The 21,489-nt window shown below is 41.0% G+C and overlaps 1 protein-coding gene across 8 annotated transcripts in view; it reads right to left on the reverse strand.

Moving 5' to 3' along the window:
• Positions 1–21,489, reverse strand: part of LOC307021729 (ELKS/Rab6-interacting/CAST family member 1-like) — a 217,196-nt gene that overhangs the window by 10,944 nt on the left and 184,763 nt on the right. For 5 of the 8 annotated variants that reach the window (XM_079654113.1, XM_079654111.1, XM_079654112.1 and 2 more), the window contains 2 exons: positions 18,453–18,560; positions 12,388–12,573 (listed from right to left, as the gene is read on the reverse strand). In XM_079654113.1, coding sequence (XP_079510239.1) covers positions 12,388–12,573; positions 18,453–18,560 — 294 coding nt within the window. Of the gene's footprint in view, positions 1–12,387; positions 12,574–17,646; positions 17,725–18,452; positions 18,561–21,489 lie in introns of those variants that run through there. The other 3 variants (XR_013803233.1, XR_013803234.1, XR_013803235.1) reach the window with 1 other exon arrangement.

Raw genomic sequence — 21,489 nt, forward strand, 5'->3', positions numbered from 1 at the left:
CAAACCTCATCTTTGAATACATTACTATGGAATAGTCGACACAATAAACAAGAGGACAAACATTTAAAGAGGCTCTAAGGTGCGTTTTCCTTCCCTGTAGTGTTTTGCAAGCTGGTCTACAAAGTCTAATATCCCCGTGTTCCCTCCAGAGGGAGTTTCTCTCTGTTTCTGGTTGCAAAATCTATAATAAATGAACGGCCTTCCAGTACAAGGAACTTAAACTAGTCAAGGGAAACCTCTGCAGCTATATCGAGGGAGAAACATTTAAAGCTGCACTTCCACAATGGCTGCCACAGTGAACACAGATTTACAGACTTCAGATTCAGAGCAGCGACGTGTGAGAGTGGGGAGCAGGTTTCTGCGGGCTTCTCCTCTGTGAGTTACCTTAAAGCTATGGCCTTCACCTGTCACCATCAGCAGCTTGTCTTCCCATTACAGACAACAGGGGGGGGGGGGGGCGACAGAGTGTGACAGAGAGTCGGAGAGGAAGTGGAAGCAAAATGATCAAGAGTGAGTGACAACAGCTACGAGGAGGTGGAGAGGGGGACAGACAGAAATATTTATAAGAAAGAGAAAGGGAACAGAGGTGAGTGAAAGAGGAGAGAAATCAAGAAGGGGGGGTGATAACCTGAGACAGAGAGAGATCAAGGAAGAAAGACAAGTGCATGTAATACGAGTTCGACTGGTAAAGCCATTAAACCTGGATTCAATACATCTGCATAAAAGCCCCAGTCTTCTGTAATGACCAGTGAAGACGTGTGTGTGTGTGTGTGTGTGTGTGTGTGTGTGTGTGTGTGTGTGTGTGTGGTGTGTAAGGGGCACTGAGGGGTGGGACATGTGGGTGGGTGCGTCTGACTGTCTCTGTGTATAACGTATTGTCGTTGAGGAGCTAAGCCATTTAGAGAACAATCATCCTTGGAGCAGGAAGCAGAGCTGCCTAATGGAAGACAAGAGAGACCCCTGGACCACAATGCAACAGTACAAATGAATCGGTCCGACTCTCTCCACTATGATCTCCCCTCCTACTACCATATTCTGTTATTTGTTCAGCTTACATTTGACAAGTCTGCACCTATACTCAGACTATTAAAATATATAACCATAATAAATGTAATGTGTATAATAATGTTTTAACTATCTATAACGACACACAGACACACACACACACACACACACACACACACACACACACACACACACACACACACACACACACACACACACACACACACACACACACACACACACACACACACACACACACACACACACACACACACACACACACACACACACACACACACACACACACACACACACACACACAAACACACACATGCACACATACTGGTACAGTTGTAGTACTGAAGTCGCCCTCTCACTATCAGCTGTATGTTGAAATTCCAGCTCCACCCCTTCCTGTTTTTGTATCTTCTGTCAATCAAATTGTACCCAATCAGTGACCTTGAAGCTGTGAGGGGTCACCACACACACACACACACACACACACACACACACACACACAAACACACACACACACACACACACACACACACACACACACACACACACACACACACACACACACACACACACACACACACACACACACACACACACACACACACACACACACACACACAGATCCTCTGCAGTCTGCCAGTCTGTGCAGAGGGCATCAGGCTGCAGAGCTGAAACAACACTGATTGTGTTCTTTTGTATTATATGCAGGGCAAGCTTTATTTATACAACACTTCAGACATGTTTGTAGTTTTCACTTTGTCATTATGTCAAATATTTAGTTAGATTTCCCTGTGCAAATAACCAGTATGATCCAAATCTGAACAAATACTGTCTCTGCATGTCCCACACACGTCCTCACAGTCTGCACTGATTTTCTCTTAAAACTAAAATAATAATCAATAATTGCTCTGAGATATTTATTACGTTGAATCGGTTTCATAGTGTTTTGATATTAGCAAGGGTTCACAGAGCAGAGCTTAAAGTCACTGCAGCAGCGTAGTGGTGTTATACTCCTGCATTAGAGGTTTGTTATACAGTAAAGTCATTTGAGTCACTTGGGTTGACTGAAAAGGCCCTGTAAACTATTGTATTATTTAAAAGATATATGCAGAGCAAGCCAAAGGCAAAATATGTATTTTCCTCTGTAATTGTTTGGCATTTTTCATTGTGAGTTGTAAATATATGTCCCACGTTTTCACTGAGGTTTCTCCGGCTTGACTTGGCCCAGAAAGTGAGCAGATAGAGGGACATGGCTCGACAATACTGGATTCATAAGAGCAGCGATATAATGTCCGACTCAGCCAATAACACTTAATATGCTTTTTACAATACCTAACGCACGCAGATGTCTTTGTGTATAGACTCACAGTCACATACGTTCATGCATACTAATGCACAATGTCTACGGCTGTTTTGATAGCTTTTCAGGTATGGATTTTCCCATACACACACTAACAGGCTAATACGGGCAACAAAGGGAGAGGAAGACTTCCTGTGAGTGTGTATGTGTGTGTGTGTGTGTGTGTGTGTGTGTGTGTGTGTGTGTGTGTGTGTGTGTGTGTGTGTGTGTGTGTGTGTGGAATATGATGCCAGTCCTCTTCAGTGCTCATTAGAGGCGTCATTGAGCCAAAAGGTTATTATTATGACTATGGCACACAGCTCTTTTACCAAAACCTCACTTTTGGAATCTGTTTGACTTTTGTAGTTCAACTGAGGTTAAAGAGAGACATGGAAACAAATACAAAAGAACAGGCGGCCCAAAAAATATTGTCAGCAAATCCATAATTTGAAAGCATACCACTCTATACTTTTCTTTGGTGCTTTAGTTCTGATCAAAGGCGTGCCATCTAAGGACCCGCTGCATTTAGTATTAGTCTAGTTTAAGCAAACGTCAGTAGATTACATTTAAATCCGAATAGCCTAATGCTTTGGCAGAGCAGAACCGCCTTACTGCGGTTAAAAGAGACACACTTTATCTTCACTAATAACTTAATAAGTCATCAATCAGCTCTGTTTAAAAAAAGTAGCTACCAAAATATTTCAGTGACATACTGTAGGAGGGGTGAAGAAATGAAAATACAGGACCATAACATGCCAATCCAAACCCAGATCATAACTTTACATCAACAACAATCGGCACAAATTGAGGAGGATCATAACAAGATGTTGCATTGTTCAATAAAATGCTCTTGATTTAGATCACATGAAGGATTAAAACACGCATTTTGTAAAAAATCTGCTGACCGATGCTGTGCTGTGATTATTGTGCTGCGATTATATCTTATATTTTTGCCACGACGACTGACTGTTACTGCTTGGGTTGTTCATTTCATTGTCTGCATATTATATCACGAAACATGTAAAATAATTTACACCTACTTGTTTCTTACTTTGGCTGTGTTAAAAGTATGTCAGTTGATGAAACCACTTACATGTCATCCTTAACAATATAGAATGTGGATACATTTTGGTCTATTTTTCATTTTGTTTGTTAAAAACTAAAAAAGTTTGACAGTGATCAGTTAATCAGAAGTCCTTAGAAATCACAGACAATTCACTATGCAGCCTGAATTCACTGCTGAGGATCAGGCACATGTGGGCATGGGATGTGTAGGTTTCCATGTGTGTGTGTCGGTCCATGTGTGTTTTACATGCTCTTTTAGTATGATCCTAATGGCTTTACAGAGTGCCAGGCATTTTAAAAGAGCCAGGGAGAGGCTTGTAAAACACACACACTCACCACAAGACAGAGGAGAGAGGCTGGCATGGTGTAACATGGCAGTCTGGAGGGAGTGTGTGTGTGCAATAAGAGGGTCAGCCAGGGTGATGGTGACACATGATGAAGGAAAAGGAGAAACGCGGGCCCTGAATGAAAGACAGGCAGTGTCTGTCTCCGATTGTGTGTAGGCAGGTTTGGGGTCTGAAGCAGACACATGGCGCCGTGTGGCACTGCCCGGGTACGCTGGGTTTGGACAGAGAGGCAAAACCATTCAAACTGCGAGGTTGTTCAAAGAGACATATAATGTTCATATTCAGGTTCATATCAGTGTATAAGCCCGCCTCACACTGTCCCGAAATTGACACCAGATGGACACACGATAAGGAAATGTTCAAATTCGGCTCTGATCGTAACAACATCGGGCCATTCGTGAGGGCATCTTAAGCCATCGTATGATCACCGGTGGAGTTTCTCAGGCTCCGGCAGCAACTTCGTGAGCGGTGGCAAAATCTTTGGCATGCCAAAAAATTGCCAAAAGACCTTGCGAAGGTTCATTTTCGGGTTGAATTTGTGTGTCCATTTTGCCCTTCGTAAGGCCATCGTGAGGGCATCTTGTCAAATCGTATCATATTCGTCTTTACTTCGTGTGATCACCGGTGCCATCGGGCATTTTTCTCCTCACAAAGACAATACGAAGGAAACAAGAAGCTGCCCGATTGTCTTAGGAAGGCAACACGACTACGTGAAGCCCTCGCAATGCCGTCGTGTAGCCATCGTATTATAGTACGATGACATCGAGATGGGACCACAGTGTCGGCGAAGACAGCCGAATTTGAGTAGCTCAAGCGTTTCCCATGTGTCATGGTAACGTGGACATATAAAAGGCCAGCCTCAGAGCATCTTCCTCAGTCAGTCCTGAGCAACTCTACAGAGCAGAGGCGTGTGTAACTCAAGCCCCCAGGAAGTGCCCAACATTCGTTGTGTCCAAACGGCGGTACTGCAACTTCCGTATCAGTCCGTGACGTCACCTGGTCCAAAACAACTTTTTCCCATTGACTAACATGGGGAAAGAGACGTCTCTAAATTGGTGGATAATTTTTTTCTAACTAAATAAACTACCCAGTATGAACTATTGAATAGCCCTTATTAGAATCATTAGGTCCTTAAAGTTGTAAAATGCACTAAAAGCCGAATCTAGATTTATTTTCTGTCTCCATTCATTCTAGTGAGCCGAGAGTGGGAGCTCGGGGGGCGGGGCTTAAGGGGAGCATGCTCTGTGAGCGCACATACAGGTTCTTTTGCTCTGGCAGCCAGGCATGACGGGTAATCTTTGACGTTTCGCTCTCTCAAAAGTTGCGCCATTTTGACTTCATGCGCCAATGAGCAGTTCTCATAGGAAAGAACGAGACCCCTCCTCCCACGCTGTATCCATCCATCCATCCATCCATCTTCTCCCGCTTATTCGTGGTCGGGTCGCGGAGGTAGCAGTTCCAGCAGAGAGCCCCAAACATTCTTTTCCCTGGCCACATCAACCAAAGAAAGTTTTTTGTTTACGCTGTATCCAATTCTTATTATACATCCATGGTGTAACTCCCAAAGCTTCAATCACAATTAATCACAATTCAGTTCCTGCAGAATGGCACACTTTGATGATGAGATAACCAGGAAAAAGAAGGCAGCAGCATTGCTTCTTTTGATGCACCTCAGAGAACATGTTGAGTAACTCTTACAGGCCCAGCACCTCCTCTTACAGGTACAAATTGTCTTATTATCAATACGATGTTGTGTGGCCTTCTTGTGTCCTGCGGGTATAAACTACTATAAAAATGCACACCTTCGTGTTGCCTTCGTGTGTGGTTTGGGTGCCATCGTGTGGCCTTCTGTAGGCATCGCACTTGCTTCGGCTGTTGCTTGGCTGTTGACCAAGTTCGGGGCCATCTTCGTGCGAAATTCCATATTCGTGTGTCCATCTGGTGTCAATTTCGGGACAGTGTGACGCCAGCCTTATGGCGCATTTTCACTGCAGCGGGAAGCCCCGTTTAAGCGTCCTTAATCGTCCTCAAACGGCCAGGCCAGTTTTTGGTGGCCTTTCCATATAGCGTAGCACCTGCTAGCGGGTACTCTTTCCCTCTTTTTCCGGCCCCATAAAATCGTGGTTCTATTAGGCCAGGACCAGGGCTGAATTAGTGACGTCAACAGTCTTGAGTGCTGATTGGTCAGAGAGAATCGTCACAAGATTGCGTGCGAGATCATCCCTAGTGTCCTATATATATCTAGAAGCAAGCTTGCAGCATTTTTATACACAGAATTTTTGTAAATGGAGGAGCTACAAAAATGGCAACGTAAAAAAAAACACCGTGGTCGACCGAGGAGGTGACGATGTTGCTACATCTCATTGGGGATGATAAAATCCAGCGGGAGCTCGACGGAACAACTCGGAATGTGAAAGTGTTCCAGGATGTCTCTGCACAGATGCCCCGCCTACACTGCGTTGCTACCCCAGGTCCTAAACTGTAATGGAATGCGCCACGGCCTCGGACGGCCATCGAGGCAGCCCGAGGCCTGAGCGAGGACGCTTAGGGACGCTTAAACGGAGCTACCCCGCTGCAATGGAAATGTGCCATTCGTGTCTCTATTGGGACATGTCTTCATGCTTTAATGTTCAAAAAGCTCTTTATTTTTCTCGTACTGCCTGTGCTGCAGCACCTCTTTTCACCCTCTGTCTGAAACCAGAGCCCAGTCTGCTCTGATTGGTCAGCTGTCCCTTAGCCTATCACGTACAATGTGTTAGGTTGGAGCACCAGCCAATAGAAGTGTGAGTGTAACAGTGTTCATTTCGTCAACGAAAACTATGAGAAAAAATGTTCGTCAACGACCTTTTTTACATGACTAAGACGAGACGATGACGAGCTAAAAAGGCGGGGACTAACAGACACGCTGCAGCGGCACACAGAGATCTGCCGGGGACGGAGCGTTCAAAAGTATAGAGACACTCTACAAGGCTCGATGTGGACAAAGCTTGTTTGCCATTAGTGTTTTCGCGTAAGCGTGTTGACCCGAGCAATCTGTCTAAACAGCTGGCCAAAAGGTGTCATATTCAGTCGGAGAAATGCATAATTTTCGACTTCCTTAACTCGTAGCTCTGTTGCCCCAATTACACGTTATCACATCAGGTGCGCAGAGGTGGGAGGAGTACTCAGATCTTGTAGTTAAGTAAAAAAGTACCAGATTGTAGGAATACTCTGTTACAGTAAAAGTACTGCATTCAAAATGTTACTCAATTAAAAGTAGACAAGTATTAGCATCAAAATATAGGTAAAGTACCAAAAGTAGTCATTGTGCAGATTGGTCCATTTCAGAATAATATATATGATATGTTTTAAAATGATTGACCATTAAAGTATGGAAGCCTGTTTGCGCCACGGGAAAAAATAAATAAAAATCCTGTAAGTCAATACATTGACTTAGCTATCTCAATATATTGACTTAGCTATCTCAATATATTGACTTACTATCTCAATATATTGACTTAGCTATCTCATTATATTGAGTTATATATATTTTTTTTTATTGAAACAACTATGTCAAATACAGAATAGGGCATATACAGTAGACATCAATGTTCATCATATAAGCGGTAAAACTTTATATTAAAGTACACAAATTAACCATCAACTAGTTGTTAATTAACATGCATATTATCAGTATATTGGATCTTTATTAGTCATTATAAAACACTACATGACCATATTCTACAAGTAATATGCCATTAGTTGAGAGTTTTTCCTCAATAACCCTCTAATTAGTCCTTATTTATTGCAAGTAAGGGAGTTGTTTTACATGAGCTTTGGTCTTAATATGCTCAAGGTTCAAGGTTCTTTATTGTCAAACTAACATAGCTACAGAGTAATTATCTAAGTGGAATAGTGCAATACGAGTCTATATACAAGTTATTGGAATGCTCTCCTCAATATGTCTAAATAACTCAAAATGAGGTATTTCTATCTAAGAATATGTTCCACACTTTAAAGTGAAGTCTTGTTCATAACCAATAAGCTAGTAATTTGACTCTAATTGACCTGAACAGGTTCCCTATTCTAAATGTGCCTCCTCTTCAGACTTGTAAACACAACTACTGAAATTAACCTCAACAGTACATGAACAAAGTAGGCTCACATTTAAATATCTGTTTTATTAATGAAACACTAAAGAGAGGTTCAGACACATGTGCCAAAACATGTCAAGTTTCTCCAAGGCTGAGAACATATATGCGGCCTGTACTTTTTAATAAAACAGATTTTTAACAGAGTTTATGTATTTGTGATCATACTGTGTGACCTGCTTGTATGTACTTACACAGTAGGTGTACTGTTCTCTCTACAGTATGTGTTGTACTGTCTCAGTGTGAACATAGATTAGCCATTTTCCTTTATTGACTTATTTGCAGTCCACTGACATTCAAACGGAGTGAAAATATAAAAAATAAGTTACAAAGCACTTAATGATCTCATACATGCAAGTGTAACATACACAGATTATTTGTAGAATCTGGTCATGTAGAATAAGGCATTAATAAGTGTTTTATAATGACTAATAAAGAGCCAATATAATGCTTATATGCATGTTCATGAACAACTAGTTGATGGTGAATTTGTGTACCTTAATATGAAGTTGTACCACTTATATGATGAACATTGATGTCTATGTGCCTTATTCTGTATTTGACATAATTGTTTCAATAAAAAAAAAATATATAACTCAATATATTGAGATAGCTAAGTCAATATATTGAGACAGCTAAGTCAATATATTGAGATAGTAAGTCAATATATTGACTTACAGGATTTCTTTTTTTTTCATGTGGCGCAAACAGGCTTCCATATTAAAGTGTTCTCAAAGCTGGTAAAGGTGCAGCTACTTTTAATCACTTTGTATACTGCAAGGTAGCTTGTGAATTTACTCCAGGTGGAACTAAAGTCTGATTTAAGAGTTGATTATATTTCACATCATTAAATGTCAGATCTATAAAGGTATTATATGAAGGTATTCAGGTATAAATGTAGTGGAGTAAAAGTACATCATTTACCTCTGAACTGTAGTGGAGTAGAAGTACTAATTAACAAAACATTTAAATACTCCAGCAAAGTACAATTACCTCAACATTTTACTCAAGTACAGTACAATATAATAACATAATTATATATATTTGATTTATTTCACATTTAAATAAAGCAATGTTAATTCGGTTAACAATTTGTTTAGTTTTTCCCTTTAAAAAATAACTAAAAGTACCTATAAGAATACCGTTAAAGTACCGGATCGATAAGCAGTATTGATAAGAGTAGTAGTACCGTTAAAAACCTTAACGATACCCATCCCTAGATATTACACAAGTAAATTGTTAAGAGAGTGAAATGTTGCTTTACGAATTTCAACTCTTGATGCTGTCACATTGATTCCAATTTCACATACCTGTATTTGCCTAACTGAATTAGGTTGAAGAGAGAAAGCATTTTGACTAAAAGTTGAATTAAATGTAATGATTTTTCATCTACTAAAACTGGACTAAAACGTTTTGAGTTTTCGTCGACTAAAACTAGACTAAAACTATGAAGGATAAAAAGGACTAAAATGTGACTAAAACTAATAACCATTTTCGTCTAAAGACTAAGACTAAGGCTAAATCAAAAATAGCTGCTAAAAATTAACACTGGAGTGTAACATATAGACCCTCCAGAAAAACGCGATTCTGCAATCGCAGAATTTACCGCATAATCAGCATAATGGCGCAGATTTTTAAAAGGCCGCATATTTATCAAAAGGTCGCATATTTATCAAAAGGCCGCATAATCCCCGCATTTTTCCACACAAAGTTGAGAAGAAAAAAAGTTAACTCCTCTTGACGTGACGTCATCAGCTCGCGCATCACAGAATGTAAACAACACTGTATAGAGTGAACATGTTGAGCTCACACGATAGAGAAAACACCAAGATGAAAAAATCTAATCCATCTCATTTACCGACGAACATTTCTACTAAAGACCGGGCAAAAAGTGGGGGGAAACTATTCTGCACCCCGTGCAACTGTTTGTTGGAGCATAAGAGAAAATCGACGGTGACGACCCACTTTGATTCATTCAAACATTCGAAAATGCTTTCGGCTGCTGCGGACAAGAAAGCCAAACAACTCATGTTCACCGAGGCATCAACCTCCAAAACCCTTTCGATGGCTACAAGAAACGAGGTGAGTAGCCTACAAGATTGAAGCTGGTCAGATAACGAACGAGTAAATGAAAACAGAATGAGGCGGAGAAGTGTGTGTGTGTGTGTGTGGGGGGGGGGGGGGGGGGTATGTGTGTGTGTGTGTGTGTGTGTGAGATTAAAATAGCCCAATTGCTTTAACAATAAATAAACATTGAATTTGTTTAATTGAATAGTAAAGGGGTTTAACGTTAGTGGCAAGTTGTGTGTGAGAGAGAATAAATAAGACAGCCCAATATTTAAAATTGTTTTAATTCTTTTTCCCCGCATATTTCGCAACTTTCCGCATATTTCGCAACTTCCCTCAATTTCACCGCATAAAATCATATAAAAACCCTGCATCTTTAATCGCATAATCAAGGATTTTAGCCCGCATAATCAAGGAATTTAGCCCGCATAATCAAGGATTTTAGCCCGCATAATCAAGGAATTTAGCCCGCATAATCAAGGATTTTTGCCCGCGTTTTTCTGGAGGGTCTAAACATAGTGATGTCACTATGTTCCAGAAGTAAACAAAGGAGGGGGGAGGGTGAAATAAACTTTCAAAAAGCATAATAGGGCCTCTTCAAGGGTAATATCTCCCGAAAACAGAGAGAAAAAAGAACTACTTGCACTTTAAATGACTGAAATAGCTTTCTCTCACAACGACAGACATGCAGTAAGTGAGATACCTTTAAAAGACATTGAAGTTAATCAAAAGGGCAGTAACAATCAAAGTACCAACATTTACATTCTAATGTGTAATGTCTTCTCTCTACTTCTCACTCCCTTTCAAGCACATTTTTTATTTGTATATAATGATATATAATAAATCTATTGATTGATATATATATTATTCAGTTCAAATTCCATAATCTCAACAAGTAGAACTCCAACAGCGCTTAATCATAGATTGCAATATTTTGCGTATGAGTATGAGTCACTTTAAAGCAAACATTTCATTAAAGAAAGGACTCAATCAAGCTGTGATGTCTTTAGGGAAGATGTTGCAACAGTTTTCTTTTTCTCAAAGACCTGTTCATGTGTGGTAAATTGGTTAGAATGCGCTTTTAAAATAACAGTTTCTTTAGTTTACCTCAAAGTTGGCATGGATGTGGTCACAAGGACACTTTTGTCTAAATCTAAAATATTTTTGATAAATATGAGGTAGGAATGAAATAGCTGAGGGTAGTCGGTTGGTTGTCTAAAAGCATTCAATCTTGTTAGATAAGCTTTCACAGCAGCCCACATGATTAGTTTTAATACAGAGCACGTTTTTCTTTAGAATTATGGGACCTGGCTCTGGACCACAAATTACTGTCTGCGTTCAGCCTGAGGATGAAAAATTCATACAGTAATTATCTGTCTATTAAAGTCACCCATACCATATTTCCTGTCCTTTAAATGTACATGTGATTAAACAACAACTAAATTCAGTGCATTATTTAAAGTGACACCAAACCATGCCGTGCCATATCTGAAGCACTCATACTAAACAGAAACATTTCCCAACATTAAGACACACAATAGGGCTTTCATGAGGACTGTAGGAAACTAGTTATTCTGTACCCCAACCACCACACACTCTGTCACATTGCTTTGCGTGTGTGTGTGTGTGTGTGTGTGTGTGTGTGTGTGTGTGTGTGTGGCTTGAGTTATGATTTTTCAATGTATACCACATGTAGCAACCGTGTATCGTCTGATATGTTTTCAATATGGAGGAAAAAGACAAGAGCGAAAGAGAGACATGGGAAAATCATAGACAGCCACAACATTTCAAACTCAATAATATGCTGTTTATAATCAGTATCTAAAAATACAACTGGTAACTATGACTACATTGAGGCAAACAGGCAAGCCAAACCTCTCTATAACTTTCCCTAAGCCTCACCTTTCTGTATCCTCATTTCCCTTTTCTTCACTCCCCTCCCTCTCTCATATGACAACTCTTTCGACAGTTAAATAATAAATATCTTATGAACTAACCCTCCTCCTGCTGCTGCCAAGAGCTCGGAGCAGAGTTTACTCCTTGTAAAATAAAACGTCTGAAACAGTATTTGTTCGGCAGCCAGGAGCTTGTCGACAGGTGACCTGCTGGAATAAATCTTTTCAATAATGTCAAAGGCAGCGCCAAAAATCTGCAAGTGTGTGCCCTACTCTTACACACACATCCGCACAGTTACAGAGACACACACTGCAAGAACAATAACCCAAACTCAGACCGGCATCACATCTAACAGGGAAAGCACACAGACACACAATCAGAAGCTGATAGGGAATGATAAAATGGGAGTGACCAAAATGTATTCCATATTCACCCTCTCTTTCACACACACAAGCACACAGATACATGAGTATTTGTATTGTTGTCCTCCTTGTCTTTCAGTACACACACACAAACTCACCTGCTCCCGCGTCATGCTTTGCAGCTGCGTATGCCAGGAGGCGGAGTCAGAGCGGTGATAGGCGGGGGGCGGGGCGAAATCCTGCAGTATGATTGGGTCTCGTTCCTGACACAGCGAGGTCAGGTGACTGATGTACAGCTTCAGCTTGCTGCGATTCTGATTGAGATCCAGGAGAGGAGAGAGAATCTGAAGGAGGAAGGGACAAACATCAGATGGATTCATTTTACTGCGCACAAAATATAATGATGAAAGGTCAATACTGCCTATGATTTGTAAATTTGTGCACACTATGGCCTTATGATAACAGGTCTTCACTGCAGAGAGAGTCAAACAACACTCAGTTTCATATATAGACATTCCACTAATCAAGCCTAATGCAAAACACCTGCTTCTCTTTATTTATGGCTGAAATCCATCGTTCAGTACAACCTGTTAAACAGTCATTATAGTTCCTACTAACTATATAGTTCCTACTAAAGCACCTATCCCAGACACACAACTTTATCATGTTTTTCTAAATCTATGAAAAAACACAAAGCTGGTTGATAATCTACCGATATAACAAAGCAAAAAAAAAAGAAGATACATATATCTCAACAATGTATCACTCAGTAACTTCATATGTTTGAACATCCTTGCAGATGCATGATGGAAATAGATGTGGGTAGTTATTGTTGGAGAAATAAAATCATATTGCTCACTCTTCGCTACAACAATGAAAGCTGACGGTAATTCAAAGTAACTGTAACTTCTGAGTCCTTATTTACTGCACACACAACACACCGCCTCTACACATACAGTCATAAAGGGTCGTTTTTAAGGAAGTAAATGGCTCAAGTACAGGTTTCTTCCGGTGAGGACCTGCCAGTAGGTTCCAGTCCATTACGAAATGCATTACTGAACATTTTCCTCCAGAGGACAGAGGGAGAAGCAAAGGAGGCAGAGGGAAAATTATGGAGTTAAACTAAGGCTGCAGGGTTGCTACACCCTCTGCATTTCATAACACTCTGCTTTCTGTTATGATGTATGCTGACGGCTGCATGCAACAAGGACGCAATCGCTCAGTCATGTTATATGCCAATATGTGAACCCCTCTAGAAAAGGAATCTGGCTTTAATGCTTTAAAAACACTCTCAACACATGTGCAACAGCTGTTCTCTAACACTTTCTAATCCTGACTATGCTGTAAAAAAGCTTTAAAAAAAATTACGCCACACTTTCCAGACCCGCAGCAAAGCTCTGTGGATCAAAAACACGACAAATGAGAAACAGAAAGAAAGAATGGAAGGAATGGCAATGGAAGGAATGGCAATATAAGGATAGCGTTTAAAGAGAAATAACACCAGTGTTCTCTTTCCCTGTTTCAAGAAATATGGAATGACTAACAGAGAAGCCTGAATTTACTCCAGTAATAACAACAAACTGAAATATAAAAGTCTCTGAACTTACTGATTCTATTAAGGTGTACACTCTACAGTATCTATGCTCCTACATGTTTGTATGTATTACACAACCAGCAATGGTAAACGTATGCAGTGTTTTAAAATCTCTTACTGTACTAAGGCCTCAGTCTTAATAAGCCTCCCATACTTGCCTACCAGTCTCTTACTGAGCTATGAAACAACTCCAAAGAGAGACATTCACACACACACACACACACACACACACACACAAACACACACACACACACACACACACACTTACGCACACACTTACGCACGCACGCACGCACGCACGCACGCACGCACGCACGCACACACACACACACACACACACACACACACACACACACACACACACACACACACACACACACACACACACACACACACACACACACACACACACACACCTATAAAGCTTCATTTACACCACGGAGGCACCTCTAAGCTAGGCTATTCATTTTCAAATTGATACAACAAGTCAGAGCTTAGGGTCATTAATTATCTTTCTAAAATATTGACAAACGTGTCATTCCAAAACACTGAATTCCTCATTGAGAAACATTCACACCTCTTCCCTGTCTTTTTTCACTGATGCATCTAATACCACTGCAGACCATTAACCATGTCAAATACCATGAACAATGCTTAGTGTGTTTTAGGAGTGCTCTCCTGTGTTTCAGTTGTTCGTGAAGCATTTCATTCTTTAACTGTAGCACAGAATTCCCTCATTGAAAAAGACACAATCACTCACTGTTCTGTTGTATTGCGCTATGGCAAATTACCCGCCTTACACACCAAGGAAAAGTGTGTCTGCGCTGTATGTGTGTGTAAAACTACCCATGAAGCCAGGAAGAAAAAGAGAGGCTGGTCTGCCTGTCTCAGCAGGGAGGTGCTACCGCTAATTAATAACCAGGGTCAAACTTAGATCCGCTGGTGAACCTGTGGGCTTTAAGCGCCCCAAAGGGAAATCCCACTGCAGGAACTGAGATGTGCTAAAAGCAGCATGTGCTACTCATATGTGGTGTTGCCTCCACTGGCCTGTCAGTAGATCAGACCTAATACTACTCTTCGAATAAAGTGAGACCAAACTTAAAGAGGACATACTATGTTCATTTTCAGGTTCATATCAGTATGTAGTGCCTCTACTGGGACATGTCTCCATGCTTTAGTGTTTAAAAAGCTCTTTATTGTTCTCATACTGCCTGTGCATTTCTTTTCACTCTGTCTGAAACCAGAGCCCAGTCTGCTCTGATTGGTTAGCTGGCCGGCTCTGTACTGATTGGTCAACCGCTTAGAAATGGAGCGTTAGCCAATAGAAGAGTGTTTCATAGTGATGTCACTATGATAATAATATATTACATTTATAAAGCGCTTTTCCTGGTGCTCAAAGCACTTACAAGCAAGTAAAACAAAATAACAACAAAAGTAAAAAGTGCTAAGCTAGGTGGAATAAGGGTGAGAGGTTAGTGGATTAGGAGTTGAAGGCAAGAGTGAAAAGGTGAGTTTTGAGGGGTTGTTTGAATGATGTGAGAGTGTTGGCGGATCTGACGTGGCTTTGGTTGGGAGTTCCAGAGTGTGGGGGAGGCTGCAGCGAAGGCACTGTCACCCCAGGTCCGGAGCTTTGTCCTGATGGGCTGCAGTAGGTTAGCTTCAGCAGACCTGAGGCGACGGGTGGGAGTGTGTCGTTGGATGAGGTCACAGAGGTAGGGGGGGGCAAGGTTGTTGAGGGCTTTGAAGTGAAAAGTAATATTTTAAAGTCAATGCAGTGTTTGATGGGGAGCCAGTGGAGGTCATGGAGGATAGGGGTGATTTGGTCGGAGCGTCAGGTGGAGGTGAGCAAGCGGGCAGCTGAGTTTTGGAAATATTGAAGTTTTTTTAGTATGAATGCAGGTGATCCAAAAAGTATGCTGTTGCAGTAATCCAGTCGGGATGTTATAAAGGCATGGATCAGAGTTTCAGCAGCGGTCGATGAGAGGGAGGGTCTGATGCGGGCGATGTCCTATAAATGGAAGAAAGCGTTTTTGTGACCTGGTTGACGTGAGGGAGGAAAGCGAGGGTGGGGTCGAGGATGATGCCAAGGTTACGGATGTGAGTGGAGGGGTTCACAATGAAGCCATCGATGGTAAGAGAAAAATCTTGGGTTGAGCGGGTAAGTGAGTTTGGGCCAATGATTATAAGTTCCGATTTGTCACAGTTAAGTTTTAGAAAATTGTCTTGCATCCAAATTTGAACGTCAGTGAGGCAGGTGCTGAGCTAGGAGTGTGTGGTTGGAGAAATTGTTTTGTTGAGAGGTATAGCTGTGTGTCATCAGCATAACAGTGGAACTGGAGTTGGTGTTGACGGAGGATTTGTCCAATTGGGAGGATGTAGATGATGAACAGAAGGGGAACAAGTACTATGTTCCTGAAGTAAACAAAGTAATCCAATGGAGGACGTTTCAGGCAACTTAAAGATTTATTTTGTTGCGGACAGTTTTGTTGCGTACACTACAATAAACACAGACCTTGGTTCATATATAGAGAAGACACTGCATAGAGAACATACAGTGTGTGTGTGTGTGTCTATTAGACATGCAAGTGAACATTTTTTGATGAGTGGACACCTTTCCCGCAAGTCTATATATAATGCTTCCCGGTCATTCTTAAGTCGCTGCTGTCCTCCAAGTCTACAATGGCTCGAACCCACGATCCTGAGATTAAGAGTCTCATGCTCTACCGACTGAGCTAGCCAGGCTACATATGCTAGGAAAATGGATCAGATTTCATTGCTGACTTAACCCTAAGGACTGGGTAGTTAGGGGGTGGTGTGTGGAGTTTTGGGGACCGCTTTCCTCAAACCCCACACAACTACAAGACTATGTATGCCCTCTACTAACAAAATAGTGGATCTGCTGATGTGTATCAAACTGTATTGGTTGATGCTGGGATGCAGTAACAACCACAAAAGTTGTTGGTTTATGTGACAGTGGACATAGTATATTGAGCTTGATTGTGTTCATCCAGTCCAGAAAAATAATAATTTGATGAGTGGACAGATCTTGCAGGCCAAAACACTTTTGGCAAACTAGGGGCTCCAACCCACTAAAATAAATCTGAAAAACTATGATCCATGATTTGGATTAGAAAAGTAAAATGGCTTAAGAAAGACTTGGCTACATTAGATGTGTTAGGTTGTGTTTTTGTTCTTGGTTGATGTGAAGTCTCTCATGCATGTGCGATTAATGACTTTCGGGCCCCAAAAATACTACTAACCCCAATTGAGTAATTAAATAATAGTACAGGGGTAGGGTCAACGGAGACATTTTCCTTTCATCATTCCTAAAAAAACTTTTACTGTATATTTTGGCAAAAGCAACAGCTTCCTTAAATCTTTTACTAGATCCCACACAAAGAGTAGGTTCAGCTGAGAGATGACTAGCCATAAAAACAAGACTAACACATAATGCATACGGCGGAACAGGAGAATAAGTAACAAAGAGGTATATGTAGAATATTACAGAAAGGGAGATCTTTTAAAAGAAACATCACATGTCCAGAGAAATCATCAAACACATGAGAAAATTTGACATTTCTATATTCAACCCAAATGAATAAGAGAAGAGGAACATCTCAATGAAACAAAAAGTGGATTAAATGAAAGAGATTGATGAAATAAAAAATCAACACGATGAAAGGATAATTACATGACAAAAGGGGTGAAATGACAATAATCACAACACCAAAACCTGATCACAAACTCAAAGATGAAACAAAAGAAAAGACGGAAGACGAATGATGAGCACACGTGATCGGATCCAGACAAAGAAGACGCTCACCCTTCTGTACAAATTGGCAGACCGAGAGAGAGAAAGAAGGCATATGATTCGCTAGGCCCAAATGCCTTCCTCATCGTCCTATTGGTTAGTTTGGCCCAACGCAGCGTGAGTTTGGAGAGAGCAGTAAGTTAGTTTGGTGAAGCAGGAAACTGTAGAATAACAAAGTTAGTGTGGATAAGTGAAGAAGAAGTTAATGTAAAGGTTAAAAGTTCACACATAATAGTCTGTCTTTTGAAGTTAAGAAGAGTTATCATTAATAGGAATATTCAGAAATATTACGTGAGAGCATGCTTTCAAGTTTTGGGCATTGGCGTCACTTTGTTAAAAATAAGTGGTGGGGACACTTTTTCAGATTTAAAATACACGACTGCATTAAGCGCCCTCCCCCCCTTAAACAATACATACATATGCTTACAATACTTTTTTTGACAACTAGTGCTGTAACTTTGCTACGCTGTGGCAAAGCGAGTGAAACAATTGCTTTAAAATTCTCTATTCAATTATCACTTATCTCAAATGTGTTGCAGTTCCAAATTGCACCACTTGGTAACCAGAAATACACCCAAAACGTGTGAACAGTCCTCAAGATTGTACATGTTCTCTGGTGAAAATAAAGTGTACAATTCATTGTGCACACTAATTTCAGAAACATTTGAACAAATTATCTTAATGCAGAGTAGCGGGGACAAAAATGTCCATTTACAAAAGTGGTTCGGGACAAATACCCAGCATCCCCAGTATAAATGATGCCTATGGTGTGGCAGGAAACAATATTTAGAGCTCAATATCCTTTGGCGAAATCTTACCTGATCTGGGGAGGGCTTGTGATTGTTGGGCTGCTCTGAGCTTGGAGAGGAGACTTTCAGGTGCTCATCTTCATAATTGTCAGACATAAGCTTCATCCGGTTTTGAGTCTACAGAGGGAGAGAGAAAGTTTCAAACAATTAGATCTCTAGAGAAAACAAAAAGCAGTGTGTGAGTGTGACAAGAGGGTAGCCATCTCGGAGTTCATTTGCAGAGAGGAGAATGTTGGTCAAATTTGACTTTTCTAACACACAGAGACAAAGAGAACGAGATGTTGTCAAAAAGTGATGGGGATTGAGTTTGAAATGGGATGGTTGGTTCAGCTTATATTTAAAGAGAACTAGAGACCATCTTATGGTGGAATCACACCAACTGCGACGTCAAATCTTGCCTCTGTTTTGGGCAACCTTAGTCAGACTACAGTCATCTTCAGACTCTGCCTTTGTTTTGATCCCAACTACACATCTGTCAAGTTTGTATCCTTGTTCTGTTTCACATGTTACAGCTATACTTTAAGCTTTACAGTATGTCTGGAAATAGCTATGGAGTAAAAGAGAAAGAAAGAGGGCGTCTTAATCTGTCAGTCTTGTACAATCTAAACCCCTTTAGCTTTTAACTGAGCCCTGCAAGCCCCAGGGGTTTAAGCAGGCCAGACTGAGGTTGTGTGTGTGTGTGTGTGTGTGTGTGTGTGTGTGTGTGTGTGTGTGTGTGTGTGTGTGTGTGTGTGTGTGTGTGTATAAGACTGAAATACAAATGTGAATGACAACTTTCATTTGTATTTGCCTCAAAGACAGGAGTGTGTGTGTGGGCAAGAGAAAGAGTTAAAATAAGGGGTGCTGTGTGTGTCTGTGAGGACCATACAAGTTTGTGTGTGTGTGTGTGTGTGTGTGTGTGTGTGTGTGTGTGTGTGTGTGTGTGTGTGTGTGTGTGTGTGTATGTTTCTTAGTACTTAGGTCAAGTTGAAGAAAGCCTCCCCAAACACATTATTAATTTCCTCTTTTTTCTAAAGACAACTTTAAAATAAACACAGACATGCATTTAAAACAAACATGAAAAGTTCATCTTGGAAATAGTACATAATCTAGAGTCACTGCTGCATGTGTACACACACACACACACACACACACACACACACACACACACACACACACACACACACACACACACACACACACACACACACACACACACACACACACACAAACACACACCCCCCCCCCCCCCACACACACACACACACACACACACACACACACACACACACACACACACACACACACACACACACACACACACACACACACACACACACACTCACAGGTATGGAGTGACCTTTATTTGTCTCTATCTATGTTTGCCTCTCCACAATGTTCTCAAGGATATAACCTGCCATCATTTGAAGTGTTGATTGATTCCACAAAAGTTATTTAGAACAATTGATTAACAAAACAACAAACTACACAGCATACACAAAAATAAAGTACTAAAATACGGTAATTAAAGTAAGTAAGTACTTATGAAAATGCTTTTAAAATATGTCCGGATTACAGTATTTCAACACAAAAAAGCTGCAGCACTCTGCTTGGTGTCAAAATTTGATTTTCAACATCAAACAAAGACATGTTACGCACATAAACAAAATAAGGGGTAGCTGTATCGCTTAACAATATAGATGTCACCAGCAGATAAAACACTCTTGTCAGGAGTGGGATTTGAACCCATGCCTCTCTATTTGAAGACCACAAAGCCCTTTTACTCAGGAAGGAGTCACTCTTTGCCCTCAAACGTAAAACTCTACAGAGGGTGGTGAAAACTGCACAGCACATCAAGAAGACAGAGCTTCCATCCATGGAGGACCTCTACACCCAGCAGCTCAGGAAGAGAGCCAACAGGATTATAAAAGACCCCCATCACTACAGCAACAAACTGTTCTATCTGCTGCCGTCTGGTAGGCGGTACCGCAGCATCCGGACTAAAACCTCCAGACTCAAGGAGTTTTATCCCACAGGCAATAAGACTGCTAAATAACTGAGCCAGAGTCCCGCCTGCACAGGTCTGATTTTCAAGACCCGCTCCCGCCCCGCACATATTGCCAATTAGTTCCGCAAACCGACCCGTTGGCACAAGATCCACAAACCGACCCGAACCCGCATATCCTATGAGCAGTGAAAACGTGCAATTATTAACACACGCAGTTGCATTTGTCTCAAAAAGTGTGGGATGTTGGTTATTTTCTGCATCTAGGATGACTCCAAAAGCCTCCCAGACGTTGGATTTCGCTCTTGAGGAAGTGTTATTGAAAATGCTGTATTGTCCGAGCTCCGCCTTCTCCTCAGCAATTTCGAAAGTGTTGCGCTCAGCAGCAGATTGATGCGCAGCAGAGTTTATGATTATGCGCGGTCCCGTGGGGGAGAGGTCTGAGGATTTAAACATTAAACTAAATTATTATCATTTGAATATATTTATTATGCAACACCCTCGACCCGACCCGCATCATCTTTGTTTTACCCAGAACCGAACCCGGAAAAAAGTGTTTGAAAAAATAACCCCGCGCGAATCACTTTTTTTTTATGCAGGGCTCTGACCTGTGCCTCAATAAACAATCTGTGGTGTTATCTTGCAAATTAATTAATTATCAAAACAGTTATTACTTCTGACGGTCAATTGCCACATTAAAATTTGCACAAACAAACTCAACCTGGAGGTGAAATGTTCAAGGTTTAGAAACAACTGAGGCCTGTAGGCTACTACAAATCCAGTTCAACATACCCTGGATATGTTTGAGTTATCTGGCTTAACCTGTTAAGCCCTGACCAGATTCGATAAGTAATAAAGTATTTCTACCGTGATTTCTTTGCTAAGTGCGTTAGCATTTTTTTGCTCAGGGCTCATTTATACGCTTTTTGTGATACTTGTGTTTTCTTGCGGTAAAAATGGTTTGTATCGTCAGTTAGCTGAGTTTCTTCCCGTTAAGGGGGTGTGACACATTAATAGGTTTTTAAATGTTAAGAAGCCCTGAGACACAGTTTGGTGAAAAAA

This window comes from Notothenia rossii, assembly GCF_949606895.1.
Source record: "Notothenia rossii genome assembly, chromosome: 10".
Taxonomy (NCBI): domain Eukaryota; kingdom Metazoa; phylum Chordata; class Actinopteri; order Perciformes; family Nototheniidae; genus Notothenia; species Notothenia rossii.